This window comes from Amaranthus tricolor, chromosome 7 (genome assembly GCF_026212465.1).
Source record: "Amaranthus tricolor cultivar Red isolate AtriRed21 chromosome 7, ASM2621246v1, whole genome shotgun sequence".
Classification (NCBI taxonomy): domain Eukaryota; kingdom Viridiplantae; phylum Streptophyta; class Magnoliopsida; order Caryophyllales; family Amaranthaceae; genus Amaranthus; species Amaranthus tricolor.
Window position 1 is genome coordinate 20939261 of NC_080053.1, and position 15487 is coordinate 20954747.

At 28.8% G+C, this 15487-nt stretch overlaps 1 protein-coding gene across 1 annotated transcript; it reads right to left on the reverse strand.

Moving 5' to 3' along the window:
* Window positions 1–9933: 9933 nt before the first annotated feature.
* Window positions 9934–13767, reverse strand: LOC130818620 (subtilisin-like protease SBT5.4). The gene is made up of 6 exons (XM_057684784.1): window positions 13348–13767; window positions 13102–13202; window positions 12838–12987; window positions 12611–12731; window positions 12404–12491; window positions 9934–10130 (listed from the first exon to the last, which is right to left on the reverse strand). Exons 1-6 carry the CDS (start codon window positions 13765–13767, stop codon window positions 9934–9936), a joined length of 1077 nt encoding a protein of 358 aa, XP_057540767.1.
* Between the last annotated feature and the right edge of the window lie 1720 nt (window positions 13768–15487).

A 15487-nucleotide genomic window follows, 5' to 3' on the forward strand; every position in this document is an offset into this window, starting at 1 on the left:
TTTTGACAAAGAAATCAAGACAAAGTGCAAACCTCAACTGTTTTTATATGATGGTAGTAAGAAGATTATTCTCACACAAGCTCAAATAAATGACATCGAGGAGATTGGATTATTCTCACGCAAGCTCAAATAAATGACATCGAGGAGATTGGATTATTCTCACACGAGATAAATGACATTGAGGAGATTATTCTCACAAATAAAGCAACAATTGCTTAAAGATTAATTTTGTCAAATGCAAACATCATAAGTGATTAAATTCTCGAGAAAGTAAAGAAGTTTACTGAGCAAAAGGAAGATGTAGGTATATATATGCTGAGAGCGCATTGATAGCTGCAAGCCTGCAACAAGACTTTAAGGTAACCGAGAATTAGACGCAATCAAGGAGAAACCTTTGAAAGGTGGTCGCTCTAAAGATGTAGCAAGGAAAAGGCCATCCAAGAAATGGCTATAATTGTAAATTGTTGTGTTGCTAACCTACTAAATTTTGTACTGAAAACTTCACTTTCTCAAGTATAATTTAGCTATTACAATTTTACAACCTGGACATTTTATTTGCTACTGTTTCTGATATTTCAAATCATTGATTAAGGTCTAGTTTTTTCAGGGTGTTAATGTGGTATGGATATCTTTGGTTTGGGATGTGGGGATTTATTTAGTGAACTAGAGATTTTAAAATTAGTACTTTATTTACTTATTTAATTTTATTGACGAAATAATAAGCTTTTTTTAAATGAGAAGTATAATAAATTACTTTAACAATGTAACTCATCATTTTAAGGATATATGTCATCACTTTAATCATACACTCCATCTCTTTATGGTCTGATCATAACCTTAAAATGATTTATTACAAGTACGTAGTCAAATTAAGTATCTAAGTCATCACTACTCTAAACTTATAAGTCACTCATTTAAGGTTGTAAGTCATCTCTATAACCCTATAATTGATTAATCACTATAAGGTCATCATATACAACCTTAAAATGAATACTCATAAGCTATATGTAATCATATAAACTATATAAGTCATCACAAGGATTTTCAAATAAATATACAAATCTATATAAGTCAATAAATAATTTGGATTAGTTTTTAATTTATGTAACCTAAAAATGGCTAATTATTACTTTGCTACTTCATGGAATTAACTTTTCAGGTTGGATTCAATATTCAAAGAAAAGCCTAGGGTTTTCATTAATACTTTGAACCTCGATTCAAGAAACAATCAATACAAATAAATAACAAAATGACGACGACCTATTTGATCGCCACTTATTCGCTAAAACGGCAAAAAGTGGCCTTGGTGACGGCCCCAAGGGTGGTCGCCAAAATGGTGGACGCTAAATGAAAATTGGACGCCTAAACGTTGCCAAAATCACAAAAATGGGGCGATGACACCGTACAGTCGCTATTTAGGATTTTTGAGGGGTTATGACCTGCTACGGCCCAGGGATGTCGCCCCTATTTAAAAAAAAAATTCATATAATTATATTCTACCCACCAACCAAACCCATATTCAAAACCCGAATTTGAAACTCAAATTCAGATCTAATCACCTCACACATCAAATTATCAAAGTTTTTAAGAATTGTTGCAATAAGGACTTAAACAACACTCCAAAAACTAGGACACTAGTAACTTAGTGATTCTTATTGTGTTGCTTTATATTTATTGCCTAATGACTTATACTTCAATGTTTTATAACTTATTATTATTATTATTATTATTATTATTATTATTAGAGTAGTATTATTATATAATTAGTCATATTACTATATAGTTAGTCGTATTAGAGTAGTATTAATATATTATTAATCGTATTAGTATATTATTAGTTGTACGGTCGTGTAAGTTTAGTATTAATATATTGTATTAGTGTATTATTAGTTGTATAGTCGTATTCGTGTATTATTAATATTTTATTAATCATATTAGTATATTATTACTCACACCAGTGTAGTATTAGTATATTATTAATTGTATTAATATATTATTAATCGTATTAGTGTATTAAAATATCATATTAGTGTATTATTATTCGTATTAGTATAGTACTAGTACATTATTAATCGTATTAGTATATTATCAATTGTAAAGTCGTATTAGTGTAGTATTTTGTTTTTGACCAATTATTAGTGTAGTATTAATGTATCGTAATAGTGTATTAATAGTCGTACTATTATAGTATTAATATATTGTATATTAATTATATTAGTATATTATTAGTTGTCAAGTCGTATTTAGTGTAGCATTAATATATCGTATTAGTGAATTATTAATTGTACAAGTGTAGTATTAGTATATTATTAATTGTATTAGTATATTAATTAGTTGTTTTAGGTTATTATTAGTCTTATTAATGTAGTATTAGTATATCGTATTTGTGTATTTATTAGTTGTATTAGTTTAGTATTAATATATTTTTTCTTGTAAAGTCGTATTTAGTGTAGTATTAATATATCGTATAGTGTATTGTTAATCGTACAAGTGTAGTATTAGTATATATTATTAATTGTATTATTATGTAATCAGTCGTACTAGGTTATTATTAGTCGTATTAGTAAAGTATTAGTATATTATCAACTGTATTATTATATTTTTAGTTGTAAAGTCGTAATTAAGGTAGTAATTATATATCGTTTTAGTGTATTATTAATCGTACAAGTGTAGTATTATTATATTATTAATTGTATTAGTATATAATTAGTCGTATTAATGTAGTATTAATATATCGTATTAGTGTATTATTAGTCTCATTAGAATAGTATTAGTATATTATTAATTCTATTAGTATATAATTAGTCGTGTTAGGTTATTATTAGTCGTAATAATATAGTATTAATATATCGTATTTTGTGTATTTATTAGTAGTATTAGTATAGTATTAATATATTTTTTGTTGTAAATTCGTATTTAGTGTAGTATAAATATATCGTATTAGTGTATTATTAATCGTACAAGTGTAATATTAGTATATATATTATTAATTGTATTAGTATGTAATCAGTCGTACTAGGTTATTATTAGTCGTATTAGTATAGTATTAGTATATTATCAACTGTATTATTATATTTTTAGTTGTAAAGTCGTAATTAAGGTAGTAATTATATATCGTTTTAGTCTATTATTAATCGTACAAGTGTAGTATTATTATATTATTAATTGTATTAGTATATAATTAGTCGTATTAATGTAGTATTAATATATCGTATTAGTGTATTATTAGTCTCTTTAGAATAGTATTAGTATATTATTAATTCTATTAGTATATAATTAGTCGTGTTAGGTTATTATTAGTCGTATTAATATAGTATTAATATATCGTATTTGTGTATTTATTAGTCGTATTAGTATAGTATTAATATATTTTTTGTTGTAAATTCGTATTTATTGTAGTATAAATATATCGTATTAGTGTATTATTAATCGTACAAGTGTAATATTAGTATATATATTATTAATTGTATTAGTATGTAATCAGTCGTACTAGGTTATTATTAGTAGTATTAGTATAGTATTAGTATATTATCAACTATATTATTATATTTTTAGTTGTAAAGTCATATTTAAGGTAGTAATTATATATCGTTTTAGTGTATTATTAATCGTACAAGTGTAGTATTATTATATTATTAATTGTATTAGTATATAATTAGTCGTATTAATGTAGTATTGATATATTGTATTAGTGTATTATTAGTCTCATTAGAATAGTATTAGTATATTATTAATGATTTAGTATATTTATAACAGACTCAAAATTTTTAATCTTAATCTTCTGCTTAATTATTCTGAATTTTCAATTCAAATTTCAAATCCTTTGGTTATCTATTTCAAACCATCTTTAATTTCTAATCCTTCTCCAATTTTGTAATTTCTTTCAAATATCAAACTTTAAAATATTATTTTGTTTAAAATATTTTTATAAGCACTAAAATATTATTTTATTATTTTATAGTATGAAAAGTAAAATTTTATTATTATATTCGCGATTTTATAAAATGTTACCTTTAACCTTTCTTTCATAAACTAACATTACTACTTATTATTTTAACCTTATAATTTTGATTTGATTATTTCGTACATAAAAATGAGTCGTATTTTTATTATTAACATTAAGTATATTTTAAGCAAAATTTTCTAAGTAAGCTACATATTTTCATGATCAAATTTACCCATTATTTTAAAGTATATTCACTTGTACATACTAGAACAAAAATTTGATGAACCAAAATCATTTCTATAGTAACCCATGATGTTCATCACTTACACAAGCTATCACCATTTCCTTACACAAGCTAACCTTCTTCTACACTCCAAAGCTTGGATTAATTATCTTTGGAGCATTAATATTTATCTTGGAGGGTCTTATTTCTTATTATTTCCTATGTAGTACTTAGTACTAATCCTTGTTGTTGGTATGGTATAACTTCTTACCCTACTTTTTTTGTGAAATTTTACATTATATTTACTTTATAATATGCAAAGTATGAATGTGCTGATATGTTTTATTAGGAAGTTAGTTTAATGAAATTATGATCAAGATTATATTAAGTATGTGCATGCTAAAAGTATTTTTTTAGTATGTTAATTTAATAATATATGAACAAGTTTAGGAAGTTGAGTGTAAAATTATATTCTAGTGATATTAAGTATGATTCATGTTATAAACTAGAGCTAGTATGTTTATGAGTTATGTGTTACATTGGGAATGTTATTATATTTAAGAATTTTTATGTTAGAACTTTATTAATATGTTTATGTTAGCCTTCAAATTAGTTAATAAGGTAGTAAGTTATTTTATGAACTTGTTCTTTTTTATTAAGTATGGTTATATGAAGAATATTGTTATTATACTTTATTTTGAGATTTAAGTTTATCCTTAAGGTTATACTAAATTTCTAAGTTATTGCGTAAAGTTTTTATTTTTGTAAGTGGTTATGTTAATTATTTAAATCTACGATTTAGTATGATAAATTAAATTAAGTCGTTCTTTTTATGTGAAAAGGGTCCAAAACACTCATAGGCCATTCGACCAATATCATATAATAAAAAAAAAGAGAGTTTGATACAACTATTTTTGTGATAATAATATATTTTATTTGCTAACTATTTGACCAAAATTTATGTAAAATGATGTAAAAGTATTTTTAGTATATTTGCCGCTCAAACTATGTGTGAAATATTGATTTTGTGACATTACAAGTTTTACTTGTTTTATAATTAGAAATATTCACTTTTGTGAAAATTATAAGTTTGACTTGTTTTAAAACTCGAAATATTGATTTTTATGAAATTATAAGTTTTATTTGTTTTATAACTATGATGTTGAATTTTGCAAACCTAATAAGTTCACTTGATTTTTGGTGAACTTGTAGAATTTTTGAAAATTTATCAAAATGATGCAATTTTAACTTGAATTTAATTAGAATATTTAATTTTTTTTTTGAAGAGAATAAAGTTTTATTTATTGTAAAGTTGGAAATGTTGATTTTGAAAACTTCTTTAAAAAGAAATAGATTTTAGTCGCTACTTGTGGAAAATATTAATTTGGAGACTATTAATAGAACATTAAGTTATTATTGTGAATTAGTGAACAATTAAAAATAAAGTTATAAATAAAATTTAATGTGTAAAAATTTAATAATAAATGTATAAAGATATAAATGTTAATTTTACGTTATGATTCAGAATCTTATTAAACAAAAGAGGTCATCTAAGTTGATCAAGGTCAAAGTCAAAGTCAAATTGTAGTAATAAAAATGTGATGTACTTGTGTGATGAATATTGATTGAATGAACCTGATAGTAAGGTAATGTCGAACCATGGACCGGCATGTAAAATCCCGGCGCCCGTGTAGGCCTGCACGTAAAATGCGGTATAAGACAGGGGGTTAGCTACCTATCCTGTAGAGCTCGAGCATAATTGTATTGGAGGGGCGACGACTCCCACCACAATTAGGGTTTTGGACTATGGTCCTCACCTAACCAAACCCTTACATATATCAGGTGTCATATTAATGTGCTTGTTGATCAGTGATAAACTTGATTAGTGTTGATGCTATGATGCATGGTAAAGTTATGAGTATTAACCAAATGAACTTATTTAAGTGTTAAGATTACTGAATTGTATAAATGGCAGTAATGTACTTCTGTCAGGATCGAGTATGGTATTTTAATGACTTAAAAGTATGGAACAGAAAAAGAATATGGTAAAAGTATACGGTGGTGTCAATTAATTATAAGTTCGTACTTAATTTATTATTTTGTAAATGTAGCGTATAATTTATGTATTTTGAGCTGGATAAGAAGTTATGCTCGGCGTTAAGCGCTGATCAATTAAAGTGCTTGTCATCCGTATCATGGATGGCAGCATTTTACAGGATTTAGTTCAGGTTCCGATCCAGGCCGCAACAATTAATATTTATCAAGAACATAGTTGCTTTTGGAATCATTATTGATGACTTGATGATGATGTATTTTTTCATTTTGAGCAAACAATATTTCTTATCAGATGTAATATTTTACTTTTGTTTTAAACAATTTCAGTTTTTATGATTTAAAGTTTTTAACAGTTCGACATTTTGAGACTTCTGCAATATTTTTGTATTAAACATTATTATTATATGTTAATTATGTATCGAGATTGCCGCTCCTGTTACAATATTACTAGTTGTAAAGTCGTACTTTGTGTAGTATTAATATATCGTATTAATGTATTATTAATTAATTATACAAGTGTAGTATAAGTATATTATTAATGGTATTAGTATATATATAGTTGTATTGGTGATTATTAGTTGTATTAATATAGTATTAATTAATATATTATTAATCATATTAGTATATTATTAGTTCTAGTATTTAATTGAGTTTTTTTTGTACGGTTGAACACATTTTTAGTACAATTAAAATCCACTAATAATAAAGAAATTTGAATAGCACAACTAGTTGTGCACTTCCCTCATAATCTATAGGTAATCGATTCAAATCTTTTAGTAGACACTTATGTTATTTTTTTAATGCCGCAAAATTTCAAAAATGTCATGTGGACCAGGGCGACGAGTTGGCTACAAGATAAGCCCGTCGCCCACACAAAAGAAAATTAAAAAACAAATGTTAATTCTAGGCGACAAGCTAGCTACGGGAAAGGAGCGTCACCCAAAAATTCTGACAAATGGTGATGAGTTGGACTATGACGCCTGGCTGTCGCTCCGCTCTTATTTCTAAAAAGAGACGTTGGAAAAGGGTGGTGAGGAGCTGGCTACGGGCATTTACGTTGCAATTTATTAACTCTCAACAATTGTAATTGTTCTTAATGTTTTAGAGAGCTAGTTTTTATTTGTAAAGCCTCAACGTTAGAATACTTTGTAAAGTATTCAGTATTTCTTTTTTGAGAGTTTGAGATTTATCTTTTAATATAAGGAAATCTGTAGACTGTTTTTCAGGAGAAGAACGTGGTGTGAGAAGATAGTAAGATCTTCTTAGTGGTATAGGTTCCATTAATAAAAGAGATTGAATCCTAAGAGTTGGCAAAGAACCCATAGATGGAGAGTACTCTATGTGTAGTCGAACGTCGATAATAAAATTATCGTGTTTTATTACTTTTGTCTACGCGCACTTACATTAACGTATTTTATTTTATATTGTTTATTTATTCAAAAAGATACATAAACACGTTAAAGAGCAGTTTCTGAAAAGGTAAGCCTTTGAAACGCCTTTTAAGCCAAATATGATAAACCGAAAGGTATGTCCACGTTTGGAAATGGTTGTACGGAGCTAGAGTTTGAGCTCTACGCATGGCGGGGGGAGGGTGGGAGTCATTGTGAGAGGGGGAGGGATGGGTGTGGTTGTCAACGTGGGGGAAGGGAAAGGTGGCTGACGTAAGGGAAGTGGTGGGAGAGAGGGACTGCTTTTTTTTTTTTTTTTTCAGTTTTTCAATTTATGTTTTTTGGATCAAATTACTTACTATAGTAGGTTGTCTATACCTATTTGGATTCTTGACGGTAGCATAACCTTAGCTCATAATATTCATGGTGATTAAAACGTATGTATTATTGTAAAGAAAAGTTAAAATATTGTATTATTCACGGTAAATTTTTTTTTTTTATAATTAAGTTCTAATTTTTATCATTGTTTAGTTCAAATCATTTGCAATTGTTTAATTTAGTTTCTACTTTGAAGAACAAGAAAGGGTGTTTTGATGTTCTTTTGGGAGTTAAGTGTAGTATTTTACACTTATTGTGCCTTCTTTGTGATTTATCGAGAGCTGTAGTTAGCGTTTTGAGGTTCAATGCAGTCATGATTTAGTAATTTGAGTTCATTTGCTATTGTATGTCTTTTCATGTCTTAACTATTGACATTCAAGTGTATTCAAGAAAGTTTCAAGCCACCTTGGTCCTCAACCATGTCTATCGAGCTTCATTGATACATAACTACATAGTTCAACATTATTTTCATAGCTCACAAAGACATTTCATGGATAAGAAGAGGTTTGAGAGTGATTTGATAATATTTGAAGTCATTTAGCATGATTTCGGGCGAGATAATGAATGCTTCGGTCGAAGTACCTATTGCAAGGGGTGTTCAAAATTATTCCATCTGAATTATCCGATCCGGAATATCTGATATCCGATTTTAAAAACCGGATAAAATATCTGGTTTTAAAAATCGGAAAAATTATCCGGTTTTTGAAAACCGTATAGTTCAAACCGGCCGGTATCCGGTTTTTAAACCAGATACCGGATTCGGATCCGGGTCATCGTTTTGGAAAAATCGGGTATCTGTATATCCGGTTTTCTACTCTTTCTATTATTTTTTTATTTTTTATTTTTAAAATATATAAAAAAATTGAATTTTTTTGTTGGTTGTTAAATTTACTAATATGTACAATTCTCAATTATAACTAAGTTGTGTAAGTAACTTATTGTTAATTAATTTAGACTTTTGAAAATCCAATCATATTTCCAAAATGATTGAAAAAATAAACTTGATTAAATAAAGAAAGTGAACTGAACTTAAATATTTATGTGGAAAAAAAATGTAAAATTGTTTTAAAAAATAATAATAATAATAAAAAACCGGGTATCCGGATTTTCGAATCCGGGTCAATTCGTTATCCGATTTTGAACACCCCTACTTCTTGCCTTCCGTATTATATTTTGGCAGTGATTTTCAAAAGTTTCCATGCTTGAATCTCTTAGTTGTTGCTTCAGTCATCTAAGGCCTAATTGAGATTTGTGGACACGTTTGATATCAGATATTATTGAATTATTATAATAAATAATACATATAATTTGAGGGTGGTAAGAGAACCAGAACTACACTAGAGTCCATAATTAAAATTGATAATTTAAAAATTTCAACAATTTGAATTAAAACTATTTTAACATATATTATCTTGGACATGTAACCAGAAGAAATTAGTTAACCGAATTTCGGTTTCAAATTGTTGAAGAATTTTTAAATAGCACATTCTTGTGAAACTATATTAAACCATCAAAAAAGAAAATTTAGTACATTAAGAACAATGAATTAAAGAAAAAAAATACTATAGGAGAAAATTGAGTTACAATTATTATATAAGATGATTAATTATAAAAGTAAAATTATATCAGAAAATCTAGATTTTCTTTGGCTTCACAATAATAGGAGTCCTAACAACATGTTTCGCATCACTCCAAACTAAACTTCCAAAAATGTAATCAGAAGAAAGAAGATTGAGATTACCTATTAAAGTAAGTTTAAATGGTACTTGTTGATTGTGTTCAGAAAATACTAGTGTGTTAGGCTCCACAATGATTGAAACTCCATGTGGGGCCTCGATGCGAGGCAGGTAAGTGCTTGGTTGTCCAACATTTTTCAACTTGCGATTGATAATTTAGATCTAATGTGCTGATATTGCGAGGACAATCATATGAATGTTGCTTACTCAACTTTTCCAATATTGTGTTGTTATGATTATTGCACAAAGGAGATTAAGATAATCATATTCATTCATGTTATAGACTAAACCAGAATCCATTGCCAAATTAGGTCGTATGTGACCCGACCCGTATGCCAAAGTTGTCGCTTCACTCACTCCATTATTATCACGTATCGGCATTCCTTTCTTATCTAAGGGGGTTTCTGCAAGTTATATATTATATTAATTAATATCAAAATATTATTTCATCCAATCATTTTTTAATAAAAAAACCCTCCACATGCGGCATGCCTATATTTTTCATTTTGGTCAATCATATAAAATCCGCTACATTTCTATTTTTAGTTAAGACTCACAATCTTTCTTTAATTCTCATCCACACATTTAGCTTGGGGCATGATCATCAATTAGGATGGGCAAAGCAGGCTATCACCCTGACCCATAATTTTTTAGAATTCAAATTTTTTTTTTCACTTATGAGGTTGATGTCATCTTGAATTAAATTTAATTTATATTTTTTTACTAAATAATATTAGTTATTAGTGCTTTTTTATAAAGAAGTAAAAATATGAACAATAAAAAAACTAAAGGAGTATAACATATATTATTTGTTACACCTTAATCTTTTAGGTGCCATTTTTAATTATTTTTTGCACAGGGGCCCAAAACTGAACGTGACAGGTGTTGAACAATTGGTTTTTTGTTGGCTTTATAGTTAGCTTTTGATTTTTTTTGTCGATCAAACTACCAATAAAAGTAACTGGTGAATGACTTTTAACCTAGCAGAATAGTTAGCTTTTATGCCAAAACCAAAGAGCTACTCTTTTTAGCTTTTCATTGACTTTTGTCCTTTAGCTTACTTTTATTAATAAATAGCCATTTTTATCTTTTTCTTGATTTACTCAAATTCTTCCCTTGTAGCAAATGCTACGAACATAGAAAGTATTACAAATCGTACCTGTAGTCATTAAAGACGATTAAATAGCGGCTGTTGACCAATCAGGGTATATCTTTTTTATTAGAGTCGCAATACTACTGACATGAGGGCTTGACATTGATGTTCCAGATTTCAGTACTATTGGCACTCTTAGGTTTTGATGATGACTGCACTTTATATAAACAAATGTATTTTTTGAGATTGTATGCAGATCGATATCCGGTCGTAATTATGATCGTTGATAGTGCCTATGACTTAGTCTATGAACGTGTACTTGTCAAAAGAATCCAAAGAAGTTAGATAAGGTATATCGCTTAGGATGTCAAATGTAGACAGGAGGTCTACTGTTTCCAAGTTTGATGATCTGACGTTACTGGAAAATCGAAACAGTGCATTGTTCCCAGACTCGAGTCTGGAGAAGACGTCTGCTGGGAAATTCTGATTAAGTTATTTTCTGATTTTTTAGTTGATGAATTAGTTAAAATTAATTTGTTGCATTAATTAATAATTAAGTTAATTGGAAAAATATTTTATAAACACCTAAAATATAACTGTGTGATTTTCTAAGTATGAAATATTTTTCTCCTTTTAAAAAGCCTTTTATCTTGGATCTAAGTTTAGTGAGTAACTAACTTACCTATTACTAGAAAAGGGGAACCGTAGCTAACTAACCTATTATTAGAAAAAGAAAAATCGTGGCTTTTACTTTTAAAATCAAGTGTATACCGATTTTACCTTTTATTAAGGGAATAACCGTAGGGTTTGACCTTGTAATTCAACATCCATATTATTCTCCTTATTCTTAGGGATAAGGGAATAATGGGTAGTTACTTCCTTTTTATTAGCTACATAAACTCTATAAATAGAGGACTTATTTGATCCTAAAAAATTGCCTTTGTAGGAGCCCTAAAATCCATACGAGAGAGATTGAAAAATTAAAAAGAAATATTTTGTTCAAAAATTGCCAATTAATTTATAATATATTCTTGTGCAACTCTTTAATTTTATCTTTAGAGAATTTATCCTTGTAAAAAGTTTTTGAGAGAATTGTTGTAACTAGACTTGGGTAAGTCTAGGGGAGAATTAAGAAAAGTTTCTAGTGAAGCTAGAAAAGAGAATAGCTTTGAGTAAAGCTAAGAAAAAGCTTCTAGTGAAACTAGAGAAGAGAATAGCTTTGAGTAAAGCTAAGAGAGAAACTTCGAGTGAAGCAAGAGAAAGAGAAAGAGAAAGAGAAGTTGGCCTAGTAAGAGAAGTTGGCCTAGTAAGAGAAGCTTCGTGTGAAGCAAGTTGTTTCATGTAATTGTAACGAATTGCCTAAAACATATTGGAGAGTTTTGAAATCCCGAGGGGTCGTGGTTTTTCCTTCTATTTAGGACTAGAAGGTTTCCACGTAAAATTGTGTTGTCTCTTTTACTTTTTGTCGCACTAAGATTAAATTTTATTTCTTCAAACTAATTCCGCAAAAACAAGGCTAAAATACTTAAACTTATTAAAACAACAATTCACCCCCCCTCTTCTTGTCGTTCCCATCTCTAACACTGTCTACAAGCACAAATGGATTTTCTTTTTTTTCTAAGGAATTAGAAGTAGCTGCTAGGATATCTACACCCGGAGCTGTTACATCAGGCTGCATGGATTTGAGAAACAAAATTGCTATGCATAATCTTTTTAAGATAATTAAAAAAACATCTTTTTTAAATTTACCTTGTAGAATGAGATAAACGTAGATAAATGATCAACACATACCTTTGAAACACCAGAACTAAAGAAGAGTGGATGAGGACCCCTTGATGAGAAATCAGCCATAATAGGAGCAGACTTTATACCTAATGAAGTTATTGCTTCACCAAAGGATACAATTGGTGTCCTAATAACATAATAAAAATTATAAAAAAATTATAATATAAGTAGCTATGAATAAAGGTTTGTGAGTACCACTTTTAAGTAAGGTCATAGGTAATCAAAGAACTTACGTGGTAGAGTTGATATAAGAAAAAAGAGTTTGAACATCATTGTAGCTAATCAAAGCAGCAGAGACGGCAGAGGGTACATTTTGGAAAATTTCAGATCCTACTTTCTCGTCCTTAACAAAGATAAGTCCAATACCTCCAGCTTTTCTAATACTAATACTTGTTATAGTTTGAACGTCAGTTGTTCCATTATAACCACATACTAATTTATATTAGAAAAGGCCATCCATTTAATTGGTTACAATTTTAGCAATTTGAGCAACTCACACGTCATTGATATTAGCTCCAGAAACGCGTGCTTCCATACCAATTATCAATGGATAAAACGTTTTTGAATCAAGAACTTGTAAATCAAAGTATTGTGATGTCTGCATAGTATTACAATACATACATTTATTCATTAATTAACTTATTATTATTATTATTATTATTATTATTATTATTATTATTATTATTATTATTATTATTATTATTATTATTATTATTATTATTATTATTATTGCTTTTTATTACCTTAATGCTTATATTGTTCCCAAGTAAGAGATTAGAAAAGAATTCTCTATCAATTGTGCTGGCAGCAACTGTTAACACCCATGGGTAGACGTTCGAAACAATCCTAAGAGTAGGTCTTGTGTTCCCAGCTGATGCAATTGTAAGGATACCATTTTCCATAGCCTGAAAACTACCAACAGCAAATGAATCCAGAAACCCTGGTTCTACACTACCCATAGAAAGATTGATAATGTCAACATTATCATCAATGGCAGCTTTAAAAGCAGCTAATACATCCATGTCGCTAGCAGCTTCTGACCAATAAACCTTGTAAGCAACAAGTCGTGCTTTGGGTGCCAGTCCCATGGCAGTTCCATTTGCTAGCCCATTCAAGCTCGCTTCGCTAACAAAACTCCCTCCTGTTGTTGGTGTGACCACCATGACCTTCCTTATCTCTAGGGCTTAGTGTATCGTTGAGCGTTATATTGTATAACTTGGCTTCTTCCAACAAACTTTTGTAGAAGTATCATGCCCCTATAAGCTTTCTGATGAACATACATAAATTATACTTCAACAAATAATACGTACCTATATATTCATTTAATATCAGTAAATTTATATATTATCAAACTTCCTAGCTACGTTTAATTGCAAGGTAGGGATAGGAAAGGGGTTCGTTAGAATTGAACCCATGGTCTACTCTTATCTGGGAAAGACCAACTGAGACAAGACTCAATTATTTAGTTATCAATTATTCCAAAATTTAAATTGAAGAATACATCAAAAATTATATATTTACCTATTTCACATGAACATTGGATCATGCTTATTCGCACAAACTCCTTTGAATTTTTTTAGAATAGGCCCTAAACTTTCGTCGAAAAAGCTAATATGTTTTGACTGCACACCTAAACATACATAAATGTATGTAATTAATTAATATGAATCTTAACATTTTCATCGTGATTTGCATAGCGTTTTGTGTAGTTTAAAAAAATTATAATTATGTAAAGTATAAAATTTCAAATTTGTCAATTCAAAGAGATGATTAAGGTTTTATATTAGTTAAATTTGATTCAATTCATCCTTCTCATTTTATACATTCCCTTCTCGTGTGTGGTTATATACTAAGATAAATTAATATTTATAAAATGAATATATATTTTTACCAGTATCAATGTTTGCTATAATCATGTTGTCTCCATATGAAGATATATTCCAAAGAGAACCTTTGATATGGAAACCTTCTTCATGCTCTTCATGTAATCCTAAGAAATCAGGCGAATGAGTTGTTGCAAGTTTTACTATTCGACTCTTAGTAATTGAAACAACTTCTGGATGCATTATAAAAATACCAAGAATATTATACTTGGTAAATCAAAGTTACGATGCTTAATTAATACTTCTTCTATATTGGAATAAATTAAAAAAATTCATACAAAAAGTAGTTAAGCTCATATGATAATAAATTCATTTATAAAGATGGATGATCTTACTAAGAAGCCACCATCCCTCTCACTTAGCCACCACCCACCACCACTCACTAGTGGAAAAAACCTCATTTGCTGCAGGTTTTGACCCCAAGCATAAGTGATAGCAGCAGATGGCTTATTTTAAATGCTGCGGTTCAAAACCGCAGCACAAAAATACATTATATGCTGCGGTTCTCCATGAACCGCAGCACATAGTGATTATTATTTGTTTTTCTTTCGTTTTATTAACAAACCATAATATTCATTTATAATAAACACAATTGAAATTACCAAATAATTCCCATAAATTCAGCGATTTATATACACTCGGCTATGAAGTTATCAATCTCATCGCTTTTGAATCATACTCCCCTCGGGTTGTGCTGGATTCCTTACTTTGTTTTGTAAAACTCCCATGTGTCTTTCAAAAGGATAACACCACCTTAAAAAAACTGGACCCAAAAGTTTGATTTCACGAACAAGATGGACAATAAGACGAACCATTATGTCAAAAAACGAAGGTGGAAAATACATCTCAAACTTGCATAAAGTTACAATAACAGCGACTTGAAGAGCATCAAGTTTAAAGGCATCAAAAACTTTACTACAAATTGTGTTGAAGAACGAACATAGCTCGGTAATAGCATATCTCACACTTTTAGCAGCATTCCACGATTTGCAATTGGTAA

Bases quoted from the DNA above. Each gene is read 5' to 3' on its own strand.
- LOC130818620 (XM_057684784.1), bottom strand. From the start codon at position 13,767: ATGGTGGTCACACCAACAACAGGAGGGAGTTTTGTTAGCGAAGCGAGC. The intron at 12,732-12,837 runs GTAAGTTCTTTG...TTATGTTATTAG, and splicing joins TCTTATATCAACTCTACCAC to GACACCAATTGTATCCTTTG. The intron at 12,492-12,610 runs GTATGTGTTGAT...AAATCCATGCAG, and splicing joins TTAGTTCTGGTGTTTCAAAG to CCTGATGTAACAGCTCCGGG.